This window comes from Leptosomus discolor, chromosome Z, assembly GCF_034619465.1.
Source record: "Leptosomus discolor isolate bLepDis1 chromosome Z, bLepDis1.hap2, whole genome shotgun sequence".
Classification (NCBI taxonomy): Eukaryota; Metazoa; Chordata; class Aves; order Leptosomiformes; family Leptosomidae; genus Leptosomus; species Leptosomus discolor.
In genome coordinates this window covers 30,600,085-30,615,190 of record NC_141419.1, presented here as the reverse complement: position 1 = coordinate 30,615,190, position 15,106 = coordinate 30,600,085, and the positions used below count along the sequence as shown (strand labels likewise).

Sequence of the window (15,106 nt, the reverse complement as noted above, 5' to 3'; positions counted from 1 at the left end):
TTGCTGTGGTGCGGGTGTCCCACTGTGACGTCACAGGCCACCTCGCGGCCCCACCCACCTTTGTCCCCAGGGGGGAAGAAAGTAGTTAGGGCTGTTTAGTTTGGTGGGAGGCTGGAGAAAGTGAAGTGCAAGGAAATGTCCTCACATAGATGTTGAAGGGAGGACACGGCCAAGACTTGGTGACTGGTATGAAACACTGGAAGTTGAAAGTGGTGCTGCGCTAGCCCCAGACGTGTGTGCGGAGGTGCGAGCGCCACGGGGGTGGACAGCCCGTTGTGACATCACACATCACAGGCAGTCACAAAGAATCTGCAGCTGGCACTTTGCTGCCGAATCCGTGAGTGACGCGTGAGCAAGGCCAGGATCCGGCTCACGTTGCTGTCGGTGCGCTGGCGCTGTGGAGTCGCTTGTGATTTATTTCACTCAGCAAAGACGGCACATACGAACCTGCACGTGCACAGGAATGGATGGCTTGAATCAAAGCGGGGAGCAGCGTGGTCACTCTGGCTGGGCACAGGCACCAGCAGCCTTTATTTGGCAGGTTCCCGTCTGCAGAGGCACTCCTCGGCCCTGCCACCCGCTGCTGACGGCTCTCCCGTTGAGAAGGGCGTCTGCTGTGATGCCTAAGGCCCCTGCCGCTGGGCTCTCCGGGGCTGCTTGCAGCTTCCTCGTGCGGCTGGCGGTCGCTGGGCCTTCCCAGGGCGCTCCAACAGCCTCATCTTCTCCCCCTTGCTAAAGGACACAGAAGAAAGGGCCTCAGCTCCGTAGCCAAGGAGAAGGGCCCACGGCACCCCAAAGCCTGGCTCGGGCCAGTACTTCTCGCAGGTGCTGCTGAGCCCAGGCCGCTGCTCTGGGCCGTGTCTCGTGGGCCGTTGCGCCCCAGCCTGTCTGCAGTGAAGAGTGCAGATCAGCCGGGCGTGAAGCCGGGCCGGGCTGAGCCTCCGACACATCAGGCATCAGAGCTGAGGGCCGGGCACCCGGGAGTCACGGCGTGGGGAGGGCAAACACCGCCTGCCTGCTTTGCGAAGGCAGAACCCAGCCGGCTGAGCCAGCCTTCCGTCTTCAGCCCAGACACCTCCAGTGGTGGGAGCCGCCCAAGGCTTTGCCCGGCCTCTGCAGGAGCCAGCACACACTTACACTTCCAGTGCGGTCTCCAGGTGGTGCAGCTCTGCCCGCCCCTCTGTGTCTCTCTGCCTTGCAGTGCTTTGGCATGTCTCCTTCTCCTTTAGCCTCTCCCTCAGCTGCTCGGCATAGGCCTTTCTCAGGAGGTGGGGAGGGCGATCGGGGTCCTCAAACAGGTAGCGGCAACGGCTCTGCAAAGGCAGAAGAGCCTCTCCTAAAGCAGTGCCACCAGTGGCTGGGGCTGCTCGCAAGGCTTCAGCCGAGGCGAGCGGCTTGCGCAGGCTTGGCTTAGTCTTCAAGGCAGCGGTGCTGACCCCCCCAGAGAGAGGTCTGGGCACGAAACAGACCGCTCATGCCACCGCCAACTGCACGCTTTGGCCTGGGGCCCTAGGAACAGCTCCTCCTGCAGGGCAATGTGCAGGGCAGCAGGCAGACGGAAGACCCCTGCCTGGCCAGTTGGCCACAGCGCTGCCGGGAGACCTTCCCTGCAGCCCTCCCAGGGGATGGGGAAGGGGAAACACCCTTTTCCAGGGGGTTGTGAAGTGCATGCCGTACCTGGCCTAGCTCCACCTTCTGCCCAGTTCTCCTGGCATGGTACTGGCGCCACACTTCTGCTTCCACCTCTTGGCGCTTGAATGCCATGTACAGCCGGAGCTGGTTTTCTTCCCTCTCAGTGTGGAGGGAGCTCGTCCTCTAGAGGCCACACACACACCACACGCAGCGTTAGTCTCCTTGGGCTTGGGCAGGGCAGGGGGGCTGGGACGGTGGGCAGGTCCTGCTGCCCCTTGTGCCCCGGCCCAGAGCCCAAAATGTGACACGGGGCTGGCAAATCCCTAGGGCGTACCGTTCCTGAGGGCTGCGGAACACACGCAGGGAGCCGCAAGTGCGACCGAGCTGGAGGTTTGCTGAGCTCCGTCGGCTTCTCCTGGGACTTCTGCTGGATTACTGGCAGGAATCTAAAGAGGCAACACAGGCTGAGCTTGTGGGAGCCCAGTCTGAGCCTGTTGCTCCAGGATGGGCATGCAGCCTTCCCCCCCCCAGCTCCGGCACCACCAGCCGGTTCGGCAGGAGGAGCACATGTCCGGCAGCACAAGGTCTCCGGGGCCTTTCGGCATCAGCACAGACACCCCGGCCAATGGACGCCCCTCGCGCATACTACAACAAGGGCACCGGGTGCCCCTGCGCCCCCCCACCACACTGCTCCGCCAGCAGGCTCACCTGGCTCGGCCAGCTTCCTTGGCTTTAGCCCGCTCGCCTTCCTTTGCCAGCTGTCTGAATGCAGAAACCCTCCTCTGAGCCAGGGACACCGGATCCAGCACACTCACTGCAAGCAGGAGACAAGAGGAGGGCACAACAGTGTCTTTGGGAGCCTGTGGGCCAGAGAGGAGCGCCCACAGCCCCCTGCCAGCACTCCTCAGCTGGGACATTACCTCTGCGGGCACCCCTGCCCCCAGGCGCCAACTCTGTCCTGGGCTTCACAGAAATGCCAGGGCCCGATGCTGAGTTGGGGATCTCAAGTGCAAACCTGGAAACAAGAAGGCACCAGCTAGGCAAAAGGGCACCGCGCCTCCCTGGGAGGTGATGCTCATAAGCTTCTGGCAGGCATCTTTGGGAGCCACTGCCAAGTTCTTGGAGGACACAGCTCTCTGTGGGACCAGAGGGGCCCCACGGCCTCCCTCAGCTTCTGACGGTGCTTGCCTGGCCTTCCTGCCAGAAAGCTGATGACGGCAGCACACGCCCTCCTTGCTGCCCCTGCAAACCCTCCTGCCTCTCTCACTCTCTCAGGGCCCATCAGGAGCAGACTGGCTGCTTCACCTGCACTCTCCAAGCTGGGCAGCAACAAGCAGCGGGCAGACAGGGAAGCTCTCCGGGGAAGGAGATGCACTTGCCTAAGCCCAGCAGGAGAGGGGCCTCGGCAAGAGGGTACCTCCACAGCAGGGGCTGAGCAGCTGCTGCTGCCTCGACCAGCCAGGGGCTGCAGAAGCCACCCTGCTCACCTTGGCAGCGTGATGACCCCGTCTTGACTGATCCGGCTAAAATTGTCTTTGCCCGCGAAGGCCACAATACTCATCATCTTGCGGTCCTGCAAGGGGACAGGGACACATCAGCAGATGCCCAGGGCACATAGAAAGGCGGTAAACCCTCTTGCTGCTCAAAGACGCAAAGGCTGCCTCTCAGAAAGCCGCACGCCGCCTTCTCCCTTGATGTCATTAGCCCCTGCCTCAAAGGGGCTGAGGTGCTACCGAGCCTTGGCCTAGCTCATGGAGCAGGTGTCTAGGCCAGGGGCCGCGGCAGGTGACGACGGCAGGCAAGAGAAAGGGACCGGGGAGAGCTTTGACAGCATTGCCATGGAGCCAAGAGGAGCAGCCCCGGAGAAATGACAAGCTCACCCCGAGAAGAGCTGCCAGCATGTTCCCTGTCGTATCCAGCTCCAGGAGGCAGTCATCAAAGAAGGTCATGCTGACCACTTTTCTTCGCACAGCAAGGATGCCAAAGCCATTGAAGGAGAATTCCACCTCCTTGTTGTCTCGGAGGGCCCCAGCGAAGAAAAGCAGGGTCTCATGTATGCACCGCTCCACGATTTTTTGTTGGAAGTGGATGTCTGCAGCAATCTCCTCAAAGTCGAGCTGAACAAGTGGTGTCTCGTCTAGGAAACAAGCACAAAGCAACCAAGTCACTGCCACCGCAGTTCAGCTGACTCCCAGACTAGGTGCCGTCAGTGGCCAGCACTCAGGCAACGCTCTGCCAGAGGCCATTTTGGCTTCAGCCGCGTGTCCAGAAAGGACCTGATGGTCAGGAGGAGGCAAAGAGAAGCTTTGCCTCCTGCTGCCAGCAACCAGCTGGAGCATAGGGTGAGCTGGGGAGATGAGGCTGGCTCCCCAGGGAGGGTCAAGGTGCTGGGTGGACGACCATGTGCCCCCGCTCCCCCGCTCATCGCTCTCCAGGTCACAAGAGCCTTCGCTCGGCCATGTCACAGAGATGTCGGCACCAAGGCAAATGCAAGGCCTGTGCAGGGGATGCACCTGTTGTCTTACCAGGAATTTCGGTCTTGGTACACTTGAGCTTGTAAAAGTTCTTCAGAAACCTGCACGGCTGGAACACGGGTCTCTCAACAGGCAAAACCTGGTCCTCTCCCACCGTGGCGCAGGCTGGCACAAGGGCAAATGTCCCAATTCCGATGTCCACCGCCTGAAAATGCAAGCAGGAGGAGGGAGCGTTGTCAGGGCTGCGCAGAGGCGGGAAGGCTGCCAGATGACTGGCATGGCCCCGGGGATGGCGCTTTGTGACCCGCTCCGGATGCCCCAGGGGGCAGGATGGAGCACGGGCAGGAGGCGAGGCTCACCCTCTTCTGCAAGAGCTGTCTACAGATGTACCTAGACGCGGTAGCCCAGACTCTGCAGATTTCTGGAAAGCAAAGGAAAGGCATGCCGTGCTCTGAGTTGGCAATGGCCAGCCGCCCGGCACCCCCCTCCCCTCCCCACAGAGGCGACAGTGGAGTGCACTCAAGCGCCCCCTTGCCCTGAGCAAACACTCGCACCGCCGGGGCTGCCCAGCTGCGTTCTGGACCGCCCCCAGCCTCCACAAAGCCCATCCTGTGCCCAGGACAAGCCTGGGAAGGAAAGGCAGGCATCAGGAGTGTTTTGGGGAAGGGGATCCCGCCCTTTGACACGGGCAGCGGTTAAGAGGCCTGGGCTACCAAAGCCGCCCTCGAGCCCCAGGGCACCATCAGGCAGGGCTCTTCTTGCAGCCGCCAGTCCCCTCCAGAAGACCACCACCACAGCCCCAGCCTCAGGTTTTCCACAGCTCGTCTCCACTTCATCTTGGCTCCGACAGAGCTCCTGCAAGGGCCCTCCCTCCAGGGCCTTACCGCTGGTGGTGAGCTCCTTGAGGGTTGGGAGGTCGTTGGGCCCCAAGGGGTTAAAGAGCAGGTACTTCATCCTCTTCCTCTCCCTGCACTGCAGCCGCTGGGAAAGAAGTGCTTGTCCTAAAACCCCTCTGCTCCTCTCCTCCTCCTCCTTGCCACTTCCGCAAGCGTGCCGGCCTCCAGCGCTCTCCCGCGGCCTCCCCTCGCCTCCTGGCAGCAGGGCAGCTCCTGCGGAGCAGAGCGATGGTGAGAGCAGCCCCGTGGCGTTGCCCGGGCCTCGCTGGGAGTGTGGTCGGGGGCACGGTGGGGAGAGAGAGTTGTTGCTGTGGTGCGGGTGTCCCACTGTGACGTCACAGGCCACCTCGCGGCCCCACCCACCTTTGTCCCCAGGGGGGAAGAAAGTAGTTAGGGCTGTTTAGTTTGGTGGGAGGCTGGAGAAAGTGAAGTGCAAGGAAATGTCCTCACATAGATGTTGAAGGGAGGACACGGCCAAGACTTGGTGACTGGTATGAAACACTGGAAGTTGAAAGTGGTGCTGCGCTAGCCCCAGACGTGTGTGCGGAGGTGCGAGCGCCACGGGGGTGGACAGCCCGTTGTGACATCACACATCACAGGCAGTCACAAAGAATCTGCAGCTGGCACTTTGCTGCCGAATCCGTGAGTGACGCGTGAGCAAGGCCAGGATCCGGCTCACGTTGCTGTCGGTGCGCTGGCGCTGTGGAGTCGCTTGTGATTTATTTCACTCAGCAAAGACGGCACATACGAACCTGCACGTGCACAGGAATGGATGGCTTGAATCAAAGCGGGGAGCAGCGTGGTCACTCTGGCTGGGCACAGGCACCAGCAGCCTTTATTTGGCAGGTTCCCGTCTGCAGAGGCACTCCTCGGCCCTGCCACCCGCTGCTGACGGCTCTCCCGTTGAGAAGGGCGTCTGCTGTGATGCCTAAGGCCCCTGCCGCTGGGCTCTCCGGGGCTGCTTGCAGCTTCCTCGTGCGGCTGGCGGTCGCTGGGCCTTCCCAGGGCGCTCCAACAGCCTCATCTTCTCCCCCTTGCTAAAGGACACAGAAGAAAGGGCCTCAGCTCCGTAGCCAAGGAGAAGGGCCCACGGCACCCCAAAGCCTGGCTCGGGCCAGTACTTCTCGCAGGTGCTGCTGAGCCCAGGCCGCTGCTCTGGGCCGTGTCTCGTGGGCCGTTGCGCCCCAGCCTGTCTGCAGTGAAGAGTGCAGATCAGCCGGGCGTGAAGCCGGGCCGGGCTGAGCCTCCGACACATCAGGCATCAGAGCTGAGGGCCGGGCACCCGGGAGTCACGGCGTGGGGAGGGCAAGCACCGCCTGCCTGCTTTGGGAAGGCAGAACCCAGCCGGCTGAGCCAGCCTTCCGTCTTCAGCCCAGACACCTCCAGTGGTGGGAGCCGCCCAAGGCTTTGCCCGGCCTCTGCAGGAGCCAGCACACACTTACACTTCCAGTGCGGTCTCCAGGTGGTGCAGCTCTGCCCGCCCCTCTGTGTCTCTCTGCCTTGCAGTGCTTTGGCATGTCTCCTTCTCCTTTAGCCTCTCCCTCAGCTGCTCGGCATAGGCCTTTCTCAGGAGGTGGGGAGGGCGATCGGGGTCCTCAAACAGGTAGCGGCAACGGCTCTGCAAAGGCAGAAGAGCCTCTCCTAAAGCAGTGCCACCAGTGGCTGGGGCTGCTCGCAAGGCTTCAGCCGAGGCGAGCGGCTTGCGCAGGCTTGGCTTAGTCTTCAAGGCAGCGGTGCTGACCCCCCCAGAGAGAGGTCTGGGCACGAAACAGACCGCTCATGCCACCGCCAACTGCACGCTTTGGCCTGGGGCCCTAGGAACAGCTCCTCCTGCAGGGCAATGTGCAGGGCAGCAGGCAGACGGAAGACCCCTGCCTGGCCAGTTGGCCACAGCGCTGCCGGGAGACCTTCCCTGCAGCCCTCCCAGGGGATGGGGAAGGGGAAACACCCTTTTCCAGGGGGTTGTGAAGTGCATGCCGTACCTGGCCTAGCTCCACCTTCTGCCCAGTTCTCCTGGCATGGTACTGGCGCCACACTTCTGCTTCCACCTCTTGGCGCTTGAATGCCATGTACAGCCGGAGCTGGTTTTCTTCCCTCTCAGTGTGGAGGGAGCTCGTCCTCTAGAGGCCACACACACACCACACGCAGCGTTAGTCTCCTTGGGCTTGGGCAGGGCAGGGGGGCTGGGACGGTGGGCAGGTCCTGCTGCCCCTTGTGCCCCGGCCCAGAGCCCAAAATGTGACACGGGGCTGGCAAATCCCTAGGGCGTACCGTTCCTGAGGGCTGCGGAACACACGCAGGGAGCCGCAAGTGCGACCGAGCTGGAGGTTTGCTGAGCTCCGTCGGCTTCTCCTGGGACTTCTGCTGGATTACTGGCAGGAATCTAAAGAGGCAACACAGGCTGAGCTTGTGGGAGCCCAGTCTGAGCCTGTTGCTCCAGGATGGGCATGCAGCCTTCCCCCCCCCAGCTCCGGCACCACCAGCCGGTTCGGCAGGAGGAGCACATGTCCGGCAGCACAAGGTCTCCGGGGCCTTTCGGCATCAGCACAGACACCCCGGCCAATGGACGCCCCTCGCGCATACTACAACAAGGGCACCGGGTGCCCCTGCGCCCCCCCACCACACTGCTCCGCCAGCAGGCTCACCTGGCTCGGCCAGCTTCCTTGGCTTTAGCCCGCTCGCCTTCCTTTGCCAGCTGTCTGAATGCAGAAACCCTCCTCTGAGCCAGGGACACCGGATCCAGCACACTCACTGCAAGCAGGAGACAAGAGGAGGGCACAACAGTGTCTTTGGGAGCCTGTGGGCCAGAGAGGAGCGCCCACAGCCCCCTGCCAGCACTCCTCAGCTGGGACATTACCTCTGCGGGCACCCCTGCCCCCAGGCGCCAACTCTGTCCTGGGCTTCACAGAAATGCCAGGGCCCGATGCTGAGTTGGGGGTCTCAAGTGCAAACCTGGAAACAAGAAGGCACCAGCTAGGCAAAAGGGCACCGCGCCTCCCTGGGAGGTGATGCTCATAAGCTTCTGGCAGGCATCTTTGGGAGCCACTGCCAAGTTCTTGGAGGACACAGCTCTCTGTGGGACCGGAGGGGCCCCACGGCCTCCCTCAGCTTCTGACGGTGCTTGCCTGGCCTTCCTGCCAGAAAGCTGATGACGGCAGCACACGCCCTCCTTGCTGCCCCTGCAAACCCTCCTGCCTCTCTCACTCTCTCAGGGCCCATCAGGAGCAGACTGGCTGCTTCACCTGCACTCTCCAAGCTGGGCAGCAACAAGCAGCGGGCAGACAGGGAAGCTCTCCGGGGAAGGAGATGCACTTGCCTAAGCCCAGCAGGAGAGGGGCCTCGGCAAGAGGGTACCTCCACAGCAGGGGCTGAGCAGCTGCTGCTGCCTCGACCAGCCAGGGGCTGCAGAAGCCACCCTGCTCACCTTGGCAGCGTGATGACCCCGTCTTGACTGATCCGGCTAAAATTGTCTTTGCCCGCGAAGGCCACAATACTCATCATCTTGCGGTCCTGCAAGGGGACAGGGACACATCAGCAGATGCCCAGGGCACGTAGAAAGGCGGTAAACCCTCTTGCTGCTCAAAGACGCAAAGGCTGCCTCTCAGAAAGCCGCACGCCGCCTTCTCCCTTGATGTCATTAGCCCCTGCCTCAAAGGGGCTGAGGTGCTACCGAGCCTTGGCCTAGCTCATGGAGCAGGTGTCTAGGCCAGGGGCCACGGCAGGTGACGACGGCAGGCAAGAGAAAGGGACCGGGGAGAGCTTTGACAGCATTGCCATGGAGCCAAGAGGAGCAGCCCCGGAGAAATGACAAGCTCACCCCGAGAAGAGCTGCCAGCATGTTCCCTGTCGTATCCAGCTCCAGGAGGCAGTCATCAAAGAAGGTCATGCTGACCACTTTTCTTCGCACAGCAAGGATGCCAAAGCCATTGAAGGAGAATTCCACCTCCTTGTTGTCTCGGAGGGCCCCAGCGAAGAAAAGCAGGGTCTCATGTATGCACCGCTCCACGATTTTTTGTTGGAAGTGGATGTCTGCAGCAATCTCCTCAAAGTCGAGCTGAACAAGTGGTGTCTCGTCTAGGAAACAAGCACAAAGCAACCAAGTCACTGCCACCGCAGTTCAGCTGACTCCCAGACTAGGTGCCGTCAGTGGCCAGCACTCAGGCAACGCTCTGCCAGAGGCCATTTTGGCTTCAGCCGCGTGTCCAGAAAGGACCTGATGGTCAGGAGGAGGCAAAGAGAAGCTTTGCCTCCTGCTGCCAGCAACCAGCTGGAGCATAGGGTGAGCTGGGGAGATGAGGCTGGCTCCCCAGGGAGGGTCAAGGTGCTGGGTGGACGACCATGTGCCCCCGCTCCCCCGCTCATCGCTCTCCAGGTCACAAGAGCCTTCGCTCGGCCATGTCACAGAGATGTCGGCACCAAGGCAAATGCAAGGCCTGTGCAGGGGATGCACCTGTTGTCTTACCAGGAATTTCGGTCTTGGTACACTTGAGCTTGTAAAAGTTCTTCAGAAACCTGCACGGCTGGAACACGGGTCTCTCAACAGGCAAAACCTGGTCCTCTCCCACCGTGGCGCAGGCTGGCACAAGGGCAAATGTCCCAATTCCGATGTCCACCGCCTGAAAATGCAAGCAGGAGGAGGGAGCGTTGTCAGGGCTGCGCAGAGGCGGGAAGGCTGCCAGATGACTGGCATGGCCCCGGGGATGGCGCTTTGTGACCCGCTCCGGATGCCCCAGGGGGCAGGATGGAGCACGGGCAGGAGGCGAGGCTCACCCTCTTCTGCAAGAGCTGTCTACAGATGTACCTAGACGCGGTAGCCCAGACTCTGCAGATTTCTGGAAAGCAAAGGAAAGGCATGCCGTGCTCTGAGTTGGCAATGGCCAGCCGCCCGGCACCCCCCTCCCCTCCCCACAGAGGCGACAGTGGAGTGCACTCAAGCGCCCCCTTGCCCTGAGCAAACACTCGCACCGCCGGGGCTGCCCAGCTGCGTTCTGGACCGCCCCCAGCCTCCACAAAGCCCATCCTGTGCCCAGGACAAGCCTGGGAAGGAAAGGCAGGCATCAGGAGTGTTTTGGGGAAGGGGATCCCGCCCTTTGACACGGGCAGCGGTTAAGAGGCCTGGGCTACCAAAGCCGCCCTCGAGCCCCAGGGCACCATCAGGCAGGGCTCTTCTTGCAGCCGCCAGTCCCCTCCAGAAGACCACCACCACAGCCCCAGCCTCAGGTTTTCCACAGCTCGTCTCCACTTCATCTTGGCTCCGACAGAGCTCCTGCAAGGGCCCTCCCTCCAGGGCCTTACCGCTGGTGGTGAGCTCCTTGAGGGTTGGGAGGTCGTTGGGCCCCAAGGGGTTAAAGAGCAGGTACTTCATCCTCTTCCTCTCCCTGCACTGCAGCCGCTGGGAAAGAAGTGCTTGTCCTAAAACCCCTCTGCTCCTCTCCTCCTCCTCCTTGCCACTTCCGCAAGCGTGCCGGCCTCCAGCGCTCTCCCGCGGCCTCCCCTCGCCTCCTGGCAGCAGGGCAGCTCCTGCGGAGCAGAGCGATGGTGAGAGCAGCCCCGTGGCGTTGCCCGGGCCTCGCTGGGAGTGTGGTCGGGGGCACGGTGGGGAGAGAGAGTTGTTGCTGTGGTGCGGGTGTCCCACTGTGACGTCACAGGCCACCTCGCGGCCCCACCCACCTTTGTCCCCAGGGGGGAAGAAAGTAGTTAGGGCTGTTTAGTTTGGTGGGAGGCTGGAGAAAGTGAAGTGCAAGGAAATGTCCTCACATAGATGTTGAAGGGAGGACACGGCCAAGACTTGGTGACTGGTATGAAACACTGGAAGTTGAAAGTGGTGCTGCGCTAGCCCCAGACGTGTGTGCGGAGGTGCGAGCGCCACGGGGGTGGACAGCCCGTTGTGACATCACACATCACAGGCAGTCACAAAGAATCTGCAGCTGGCACTTTGCTGCCGAATCCGTGAGTGACGCGTGAGCAAGGCCAGGATCCGGCTCACGTTGCTGTCGGTGCGCTGGCGCTGTGGAGTCGCTTGTGATTTATTTCACTCAGCAAAGACGGCACATACGAACCTGCACGTGCACAGGAATGGATGGCTTGAATCAAAGCGGGGAGCAGCGTGGTCACTCTGGCTGGGCACAGGCACCAGCAGCCTTTATTTGGCAGGTTCCCGTCTGCAGAGGCACTCCTCGGCCCTGCCACCCGCTGCTGACGGCTCTCCCGTTGAGAAGGGCGTCTGCTGTGATGCCTAAGGCCCCTGCCGCTGGGCTCTCCGGGGCTGCTTGCAGCTTCCTCGTGCGGCTGGCGGTCGCTGGGCCTTCCCAGGGCGCTCCAACAGCCTCATCTTCTCCCCCTTGCTAAAGGACACAGAAGAAAGGGCCTCAGCTCCGTAGCCAAGGAGAAGGGCCCACGGCACCCCAAAGCCTGGCTCGGGCCAGTACTTCTCGCAGGTGCTGCTGAGCCCAGGCCGCTGCTCTGGGCCGTGTCTCGTGGGCCGTTGCGCCCCAGCCTGTCTGCAGTGAAGAGTGCAGATCAGCCGGGCGTGAAGCCGGGCCGGGCTGAGCCTCCGACACATCAGGCATCAGAGCTGAGGGCCGGGCACCCGGGAGTCACGGCGTGGGGAGGGCAAGCACCGCCTGCCTGCTTTGGGAAGGCAGAACCCAGCCGGCTGAGCCAGCCTTCCGTCTTCAGCCCAGACACCTCCAGTGGTGGGAGCCGCCCAAGGCTTTGCCCGGCCTCTGCAGGAGCCAGCACACACTTACACTTCCAGTGCGGTCTCCAGGTGGTGCAGCTCTGCCCGCCCCTCTGTGTCTCTCTGCCTTGCAGTGCTTTGGCATGTCTCCTTCTCCTTTAGCCTCTCCCTCAGCTGCTCGGCATAGGCCTTTCTCAGGAGGTGGGGAGGGCGATCGGGGTCCTCAAACAGGTAGCGGCAACGGCTCTGCAAAGGCAGAAGAGCCTCTCCTAAAGCAGTGCCACCAGTGGCTGGGGCTGCTCGCAAGGCTTCAGCCGAGGCGAGCGGCTTGCGCAGGCTTGGCTTAGTCTTCAAGGCAGCGGTGCTGACCCCCCCAGAGAGAGGTCTGGGCACGAAACAGACCGCTCATGCCACCGCCAACTGCACGCTTTGGCCTGGGGCCCTAGGAACAGCTCCTCCTGCAGGGCAATGTGCAGGGCAGCAGGCAGACGGAAGACCCCTGCCTGGCCAGTTGGCCACAGCGCTGCCGGGAGACCTTCCCTGCAGCCCTCCCAGGGGATGGGGAAGGGGAAACACCCTTTTCCAGGGGGTTGTGAAGTGCATGCCGTACCTGGCCTAGCTCCACCTTCTGCCCAGTTCTCCTGGCATGGTACTGGCGCCACACTTCTGCTTCCACCTCTTGGCGCTTGAATGCCATGTACAGCCGGAGCTGGTTTTCTTCCCTCTCAGTGTGGAGGGAGCTCGTCCTCTAGAGGCCACACACACACCACACGCAGCGTTAGTCTCCTTGGGCTTGGGCAGGGCAGGGGGGCTGGGACGGTGGGCAGGTCCTGCTGCCCCTTGTGCCCCGGCCCAGAGCCCAAAATGTGACACGGGGCTGGCAAATCCCTAGGGCGTACCGTTCCTGAGGGCTGCGGAACACACGCAGGGAGCCGCAAGTGCGACCGAGCTGGAGGTTTGCTGAGCTCCGTCGGCTTCTCCTGGGACTTCTGCTGGATTACTGGCAGGAATCTAAAGAGGCAACACAGGCTGAGCTTGTGGGAGCCCAGTCTGAGCCTGTTGCTCCAGGATGGGCATGCAGCCTTCCCCCCCCCAGCTCCGGCACCACCAGCCGGTTCGGCAGGAGGAGCACATGTCCGGCAGCACAAGGTCTCCGGGGCCTTTCGGCATCAGCACAGACACCCCGGCCAATGGACGCCCCTCGCGCATACTACAACAAGGGCACCGGGTGCCCCTGCGCCCCCCCACCACACTGCTCCGCCAGCAGGCTCACCTGGCTCGGCCAGCTTCCTTGGCTTTAGCCCGCTCGCCTTCCTTTGCCAGCTGTCTGAATGCAGAAACCCTCCTCTGAGCCAGGGACACCGGATCCAGCACACTCACTGCAAGCAGGAGACAAGAGGAGGGCACAACAGTGTCTTTGGGAGCCTGTGGGCCAGAGAGGAGCGCCCACAGCCCCCTGCCAGCACTCCTCAGCTGGGACATTACCTCTGCGGGCACCCCTGCCCCCAGGCGCCAACTCTGTCCTGGGCTTCACAGAAATGCCAGGGCCCGATGCTGAGTTGGGGGTCTCAAGTGCAAACCTGGAAACAAGAAGGCACCAGCTAGGCAAAAGGGCACCGCGCCTCCCTGGGAGGTGATGCTCATAAGCTTCTGGCAGGCATCTTTGGGAGCCACTGCCAAGTTCTTGGAGGACACAGCTCTCTGTGGGACCGGAGGGGCCCCACGGCCTCCCTCAGCTTCTGACGGTGCTTGCCTGGCCTTCCTGCCAGAAAGCTGATGACGGCAGCACACGCCCTCCTTGCTGCCCCTGCAAACCCTCCTGCCTCTCTCACTCTCTCAGGGCCCATCAGGAGCAGACTGGCTGCTTCACCTGCACTCTCCAAGCTGGGCAGCAACAAGCAGCGGGCAGACAGGGAAGCTCTCCGGGGAAGGAGATGCACTTGCCTAAGCCCAGCAGGAGAGGGGCCTCGGCAAGAGGGTACCTCCACAGCAGGGGCTGAGCAGCTGCTGCTGCCTCGACCAGCCAGGGGCTGCAGAAGCCACCCTGCTCACCTTGGCAGCGTGATGACCCCGTCTTGACTGATCCGGCTAAAATTGTCTTTGCCCGCGAAGGCCACAATACTCATCATCTTGCGGTCCTGCAAGGGGACAGGGACACATCAGCAGATGCCCAGGGCACGTAGAAAGGCGGTAAACCCTCTTGCTGCTCAAAGACGCAAAGGCTGCCTCTCAGAAAGCCGCACGCCGCCTTCTCCCTTGATGTCATTAGCCCCTGCCTCAAAGGGGCTGAGGTGCTACCGAGCCTTGGCCTAGCTCATGGAGCAGGTGTCTAGGCCAGGGGCCACGGCAGGTGACGACGGCAGGCAAGAGAAAGGGACCGGGGAGAGCTTTGACAGCATTGCCATGGAGCCAAGAGGAGCAGCCCCGGAGAAATGACAAGCTCACCCCGAGAAGAGCTGCCAGCATGTTCCCTGTCGTATCCAGCTCCAGGAGGCAGTCATCAAAGAAGGTCATGCTGACCACTTTTCTTCGCACAGCAAGGATGCCAAAGCCATTGAAGGAGAATTCCACCTCCTTGTTGTCTCGGAGGGCCCCAGCGAAGAAAAGCAGGGTCTCATGTATGCACCGCTCCACGATTTTTTGTTGGAAGTGGATGTCTGCAGCAATCTCCTCAAAGTCGAGCTGAACAAGTGGTGTCTCGTCTAGGAAACAAGCACAAAGCAACCAAGTCACTGCCACCGCAGTTCAGCTGACTCCCAGACTAGGTGCCGTCAGTGGCCAGCACTCAGGCAACGCTCTGCCAGAGGCCATTTTGGCTTCAGCCGCGTGTCCAGAAAGGACCTGATGGTCAGGAGGAGGCAAAGAGAAGCTTTGCCTCCTGCTGCCAGCAACCAGCTGGAGCATAGGGTGAGCTGGGGAGATGAGGCTGGCTCCCCAGGGAGGGTCAAGGTGCTGGGTGGACGACCATGTGCCCCCGCTCCCCCGCTCATCGCTCTCCAGGTCACAAGAGCCTTCGCTCGGCCATGTCACAGAGATGTCGGCACCAAGGCAAATGCAAGGCCTGTGCAGGGGATGCACCTGTTGTCTTACCAGGAATTTCGGTCTTGGTACACTTGAGCTTGTAAAAGTTCTTCAGAAACCTGCACGGCTGGAACACGGGTCTCTCAACAGGCAAAACCTGGTCCTCTCCCACCGTGGCGCAGGCTGGCACAAGGGCAAATGTCCCAATTCCGATGTCCACCGCCTGAAAATGCAAGCAGAGGAGGGAGCGTTGTCAGGGCTGCGCAGAGGCGGGAAGGCTGCCAGATGACTGGCATGGCCCCGGGGATGGCGCTTTGTGACCCGCTCCGGATGCCCCAGGGGGCAGGATGGAGCACGGGCAGGAGGCGAGGCTCACCCTCTTCTGCAAGAGCTGTCTACAGATA

The 15,106-nt window shown here is 61.9% G+C and overlaps 3 protein-coding genes across 3 annotated transcripts in view; all 3 read right to left on the bottom strand.

The window, feature by feature from the left end:
• Window positions 1-498: 498 nt before the first annotated feature.
• Window positions 499-5,060, bottom strand: LOC147413254 (uncharacterized). Its single transcript, XM_086480068.1, has 12 exons — window positions 4,991-5,060; window positions 4,466-4,527; window positions 4,158-4,311; window positions 3,513-3,769; window positions 3,120-3,205; window positions 2,553-2,647; window positions 2,341-2,446; window positions 1,967-2,078; window positions 1,678-1,815; window positions 1,138-1,313; window positions 792-888; window positions 499-732 (listed from the first exon to the last, which is right to left on the bottom strand). Exons 1-12 carry the CDS (start codon window positions 5,058-5,060, stop codon window positions 499-501), a joined length of 1,587 nt encoding a protein of 528 aa, XP_086336194.1.
• Window positions 5,061-5,805: 745 nt separating this feature from the next.
• LOC147413253 (uncharacterized) lies at window positions 5,806-10,367 on the bottom strand. Its single transcript, XM_086480067.1, has 12 exons — window positions 10,298-10,367; window positions 9,773-9,834; window positions 9,465-9,618; window positions 8,820-9,076; window positions 8,427-8,512; window positions 7,860-7,954; window positions 7,648-7,753; window positions 7,274-7,385; window positions 6,985-7,122; window positions 6,445-6,620; window positions 6,099-6,195; window positions 5,806-6,039 (listed from the first exon to the last, which is right to left on the bottom strand). The coding sequence occupies exons 1-12, from the start codon at window positions 10,365-10,367 to the stop codon at window positions 5,806-5,808; spliced, it is 1,587 nt and encodes a 528-aa protein (XP_086336193.1).
• A 745-nt stretch (window positions 10,368-11,112) lies between these two features.
• LOC147413252 (uncharacterized) overlaps window positions 11,113-15,106 on the bottom strand; it is a 4,552-nt gene continuing 558 nt past the window's right edge. Inside the window, exons 2-12 of the mRNA XM_086480066.1 lie at window positions 15,079-15,093; window positions 14,772-14,925; window positions 14,127-14,383; window positions 13,734-13,819; window positions 13,167-13,261; window positions 12,955-13,060; window positions 12,581-12,692; window positions 12,292-12,429; window positions 11,752-11,927; window positions 11,406-11,502; window positions 11,113-11,346 (exon numbers count right to left, since the gene is read on the bottom strand). Of these exons, the coding sequence (XP_086336192.1) occupies window positions 11,113-11,346; window positions 11,406-11,502; window positions 11,752-11,927; window positions 12,292-12,429; window positions 12,581-12,692; window positions 12,955-13,060; window positions 13,167-13,261; window positions 13,734-13,819; window positions 14,127-14,383; window positions 14,772-14,925; window positions 15,079-15,093 (1,470 nt within the window). The remainder of the gene's footprint in view (window positions 11,347-11,405; window positions 11,503-11,751; window positions 11,928-12,291; window positions 12,430-12,580; window positions 12,693-12,954; window positions 13,061-13,166; window positions 13,262-13,733; window positions 13,820-14,126; window positions 14,384-14,771; window positions 14,926-15,078; window positions 15,094-15,106) is intronic.

Bases quoted from the DNA above. Each gene is read 5' to 3' on its own strand.
- LOC147413254 (XM_086480068.1), bottom strand. From the start codon at position 5,060: ATGAAGTACCTGCTCTTTAACCCCTTGGGGCCCAACGACCTCCCAACC. The intron at 2,079-2,340 runs GTGAGCCTGCTG...TTGCCTCTTTAG, and splicing joins AAGGAAGCTGGCCGAGCCAG to ATTCCTGCCAGTAATCCAGC. The intron at 733-791 runs GTGCCGTGGGCC...TGTGTCCTTTAG, and splicing joins GGCCCGAGCCAGGCTTTGGG to CAAGGGGGAGAAGATGAGGC.
- LOC147413253 (XM_086480067.1), bottom strand. From the start codon at position 10,367: ATGAAGTACCTGCTCTTTAACCCCTTGGGGCCCAACGACCTCCCAACC. The intron at 9,077-9,464 runs GTAAGACAACAG...CTTGTTTCCTAG, and splicing joins TACCAAGACCGAAATTCCTG to ACGAGACACCACTTGTTCAG. The intron at 7,955-8,426 runs GTGAGCAGGGTG...TCTTGTTTCCAG, and splicing joins GGGGTCATCACGCTGCCAAG to GTTTGCACTTGAGACCCCCA.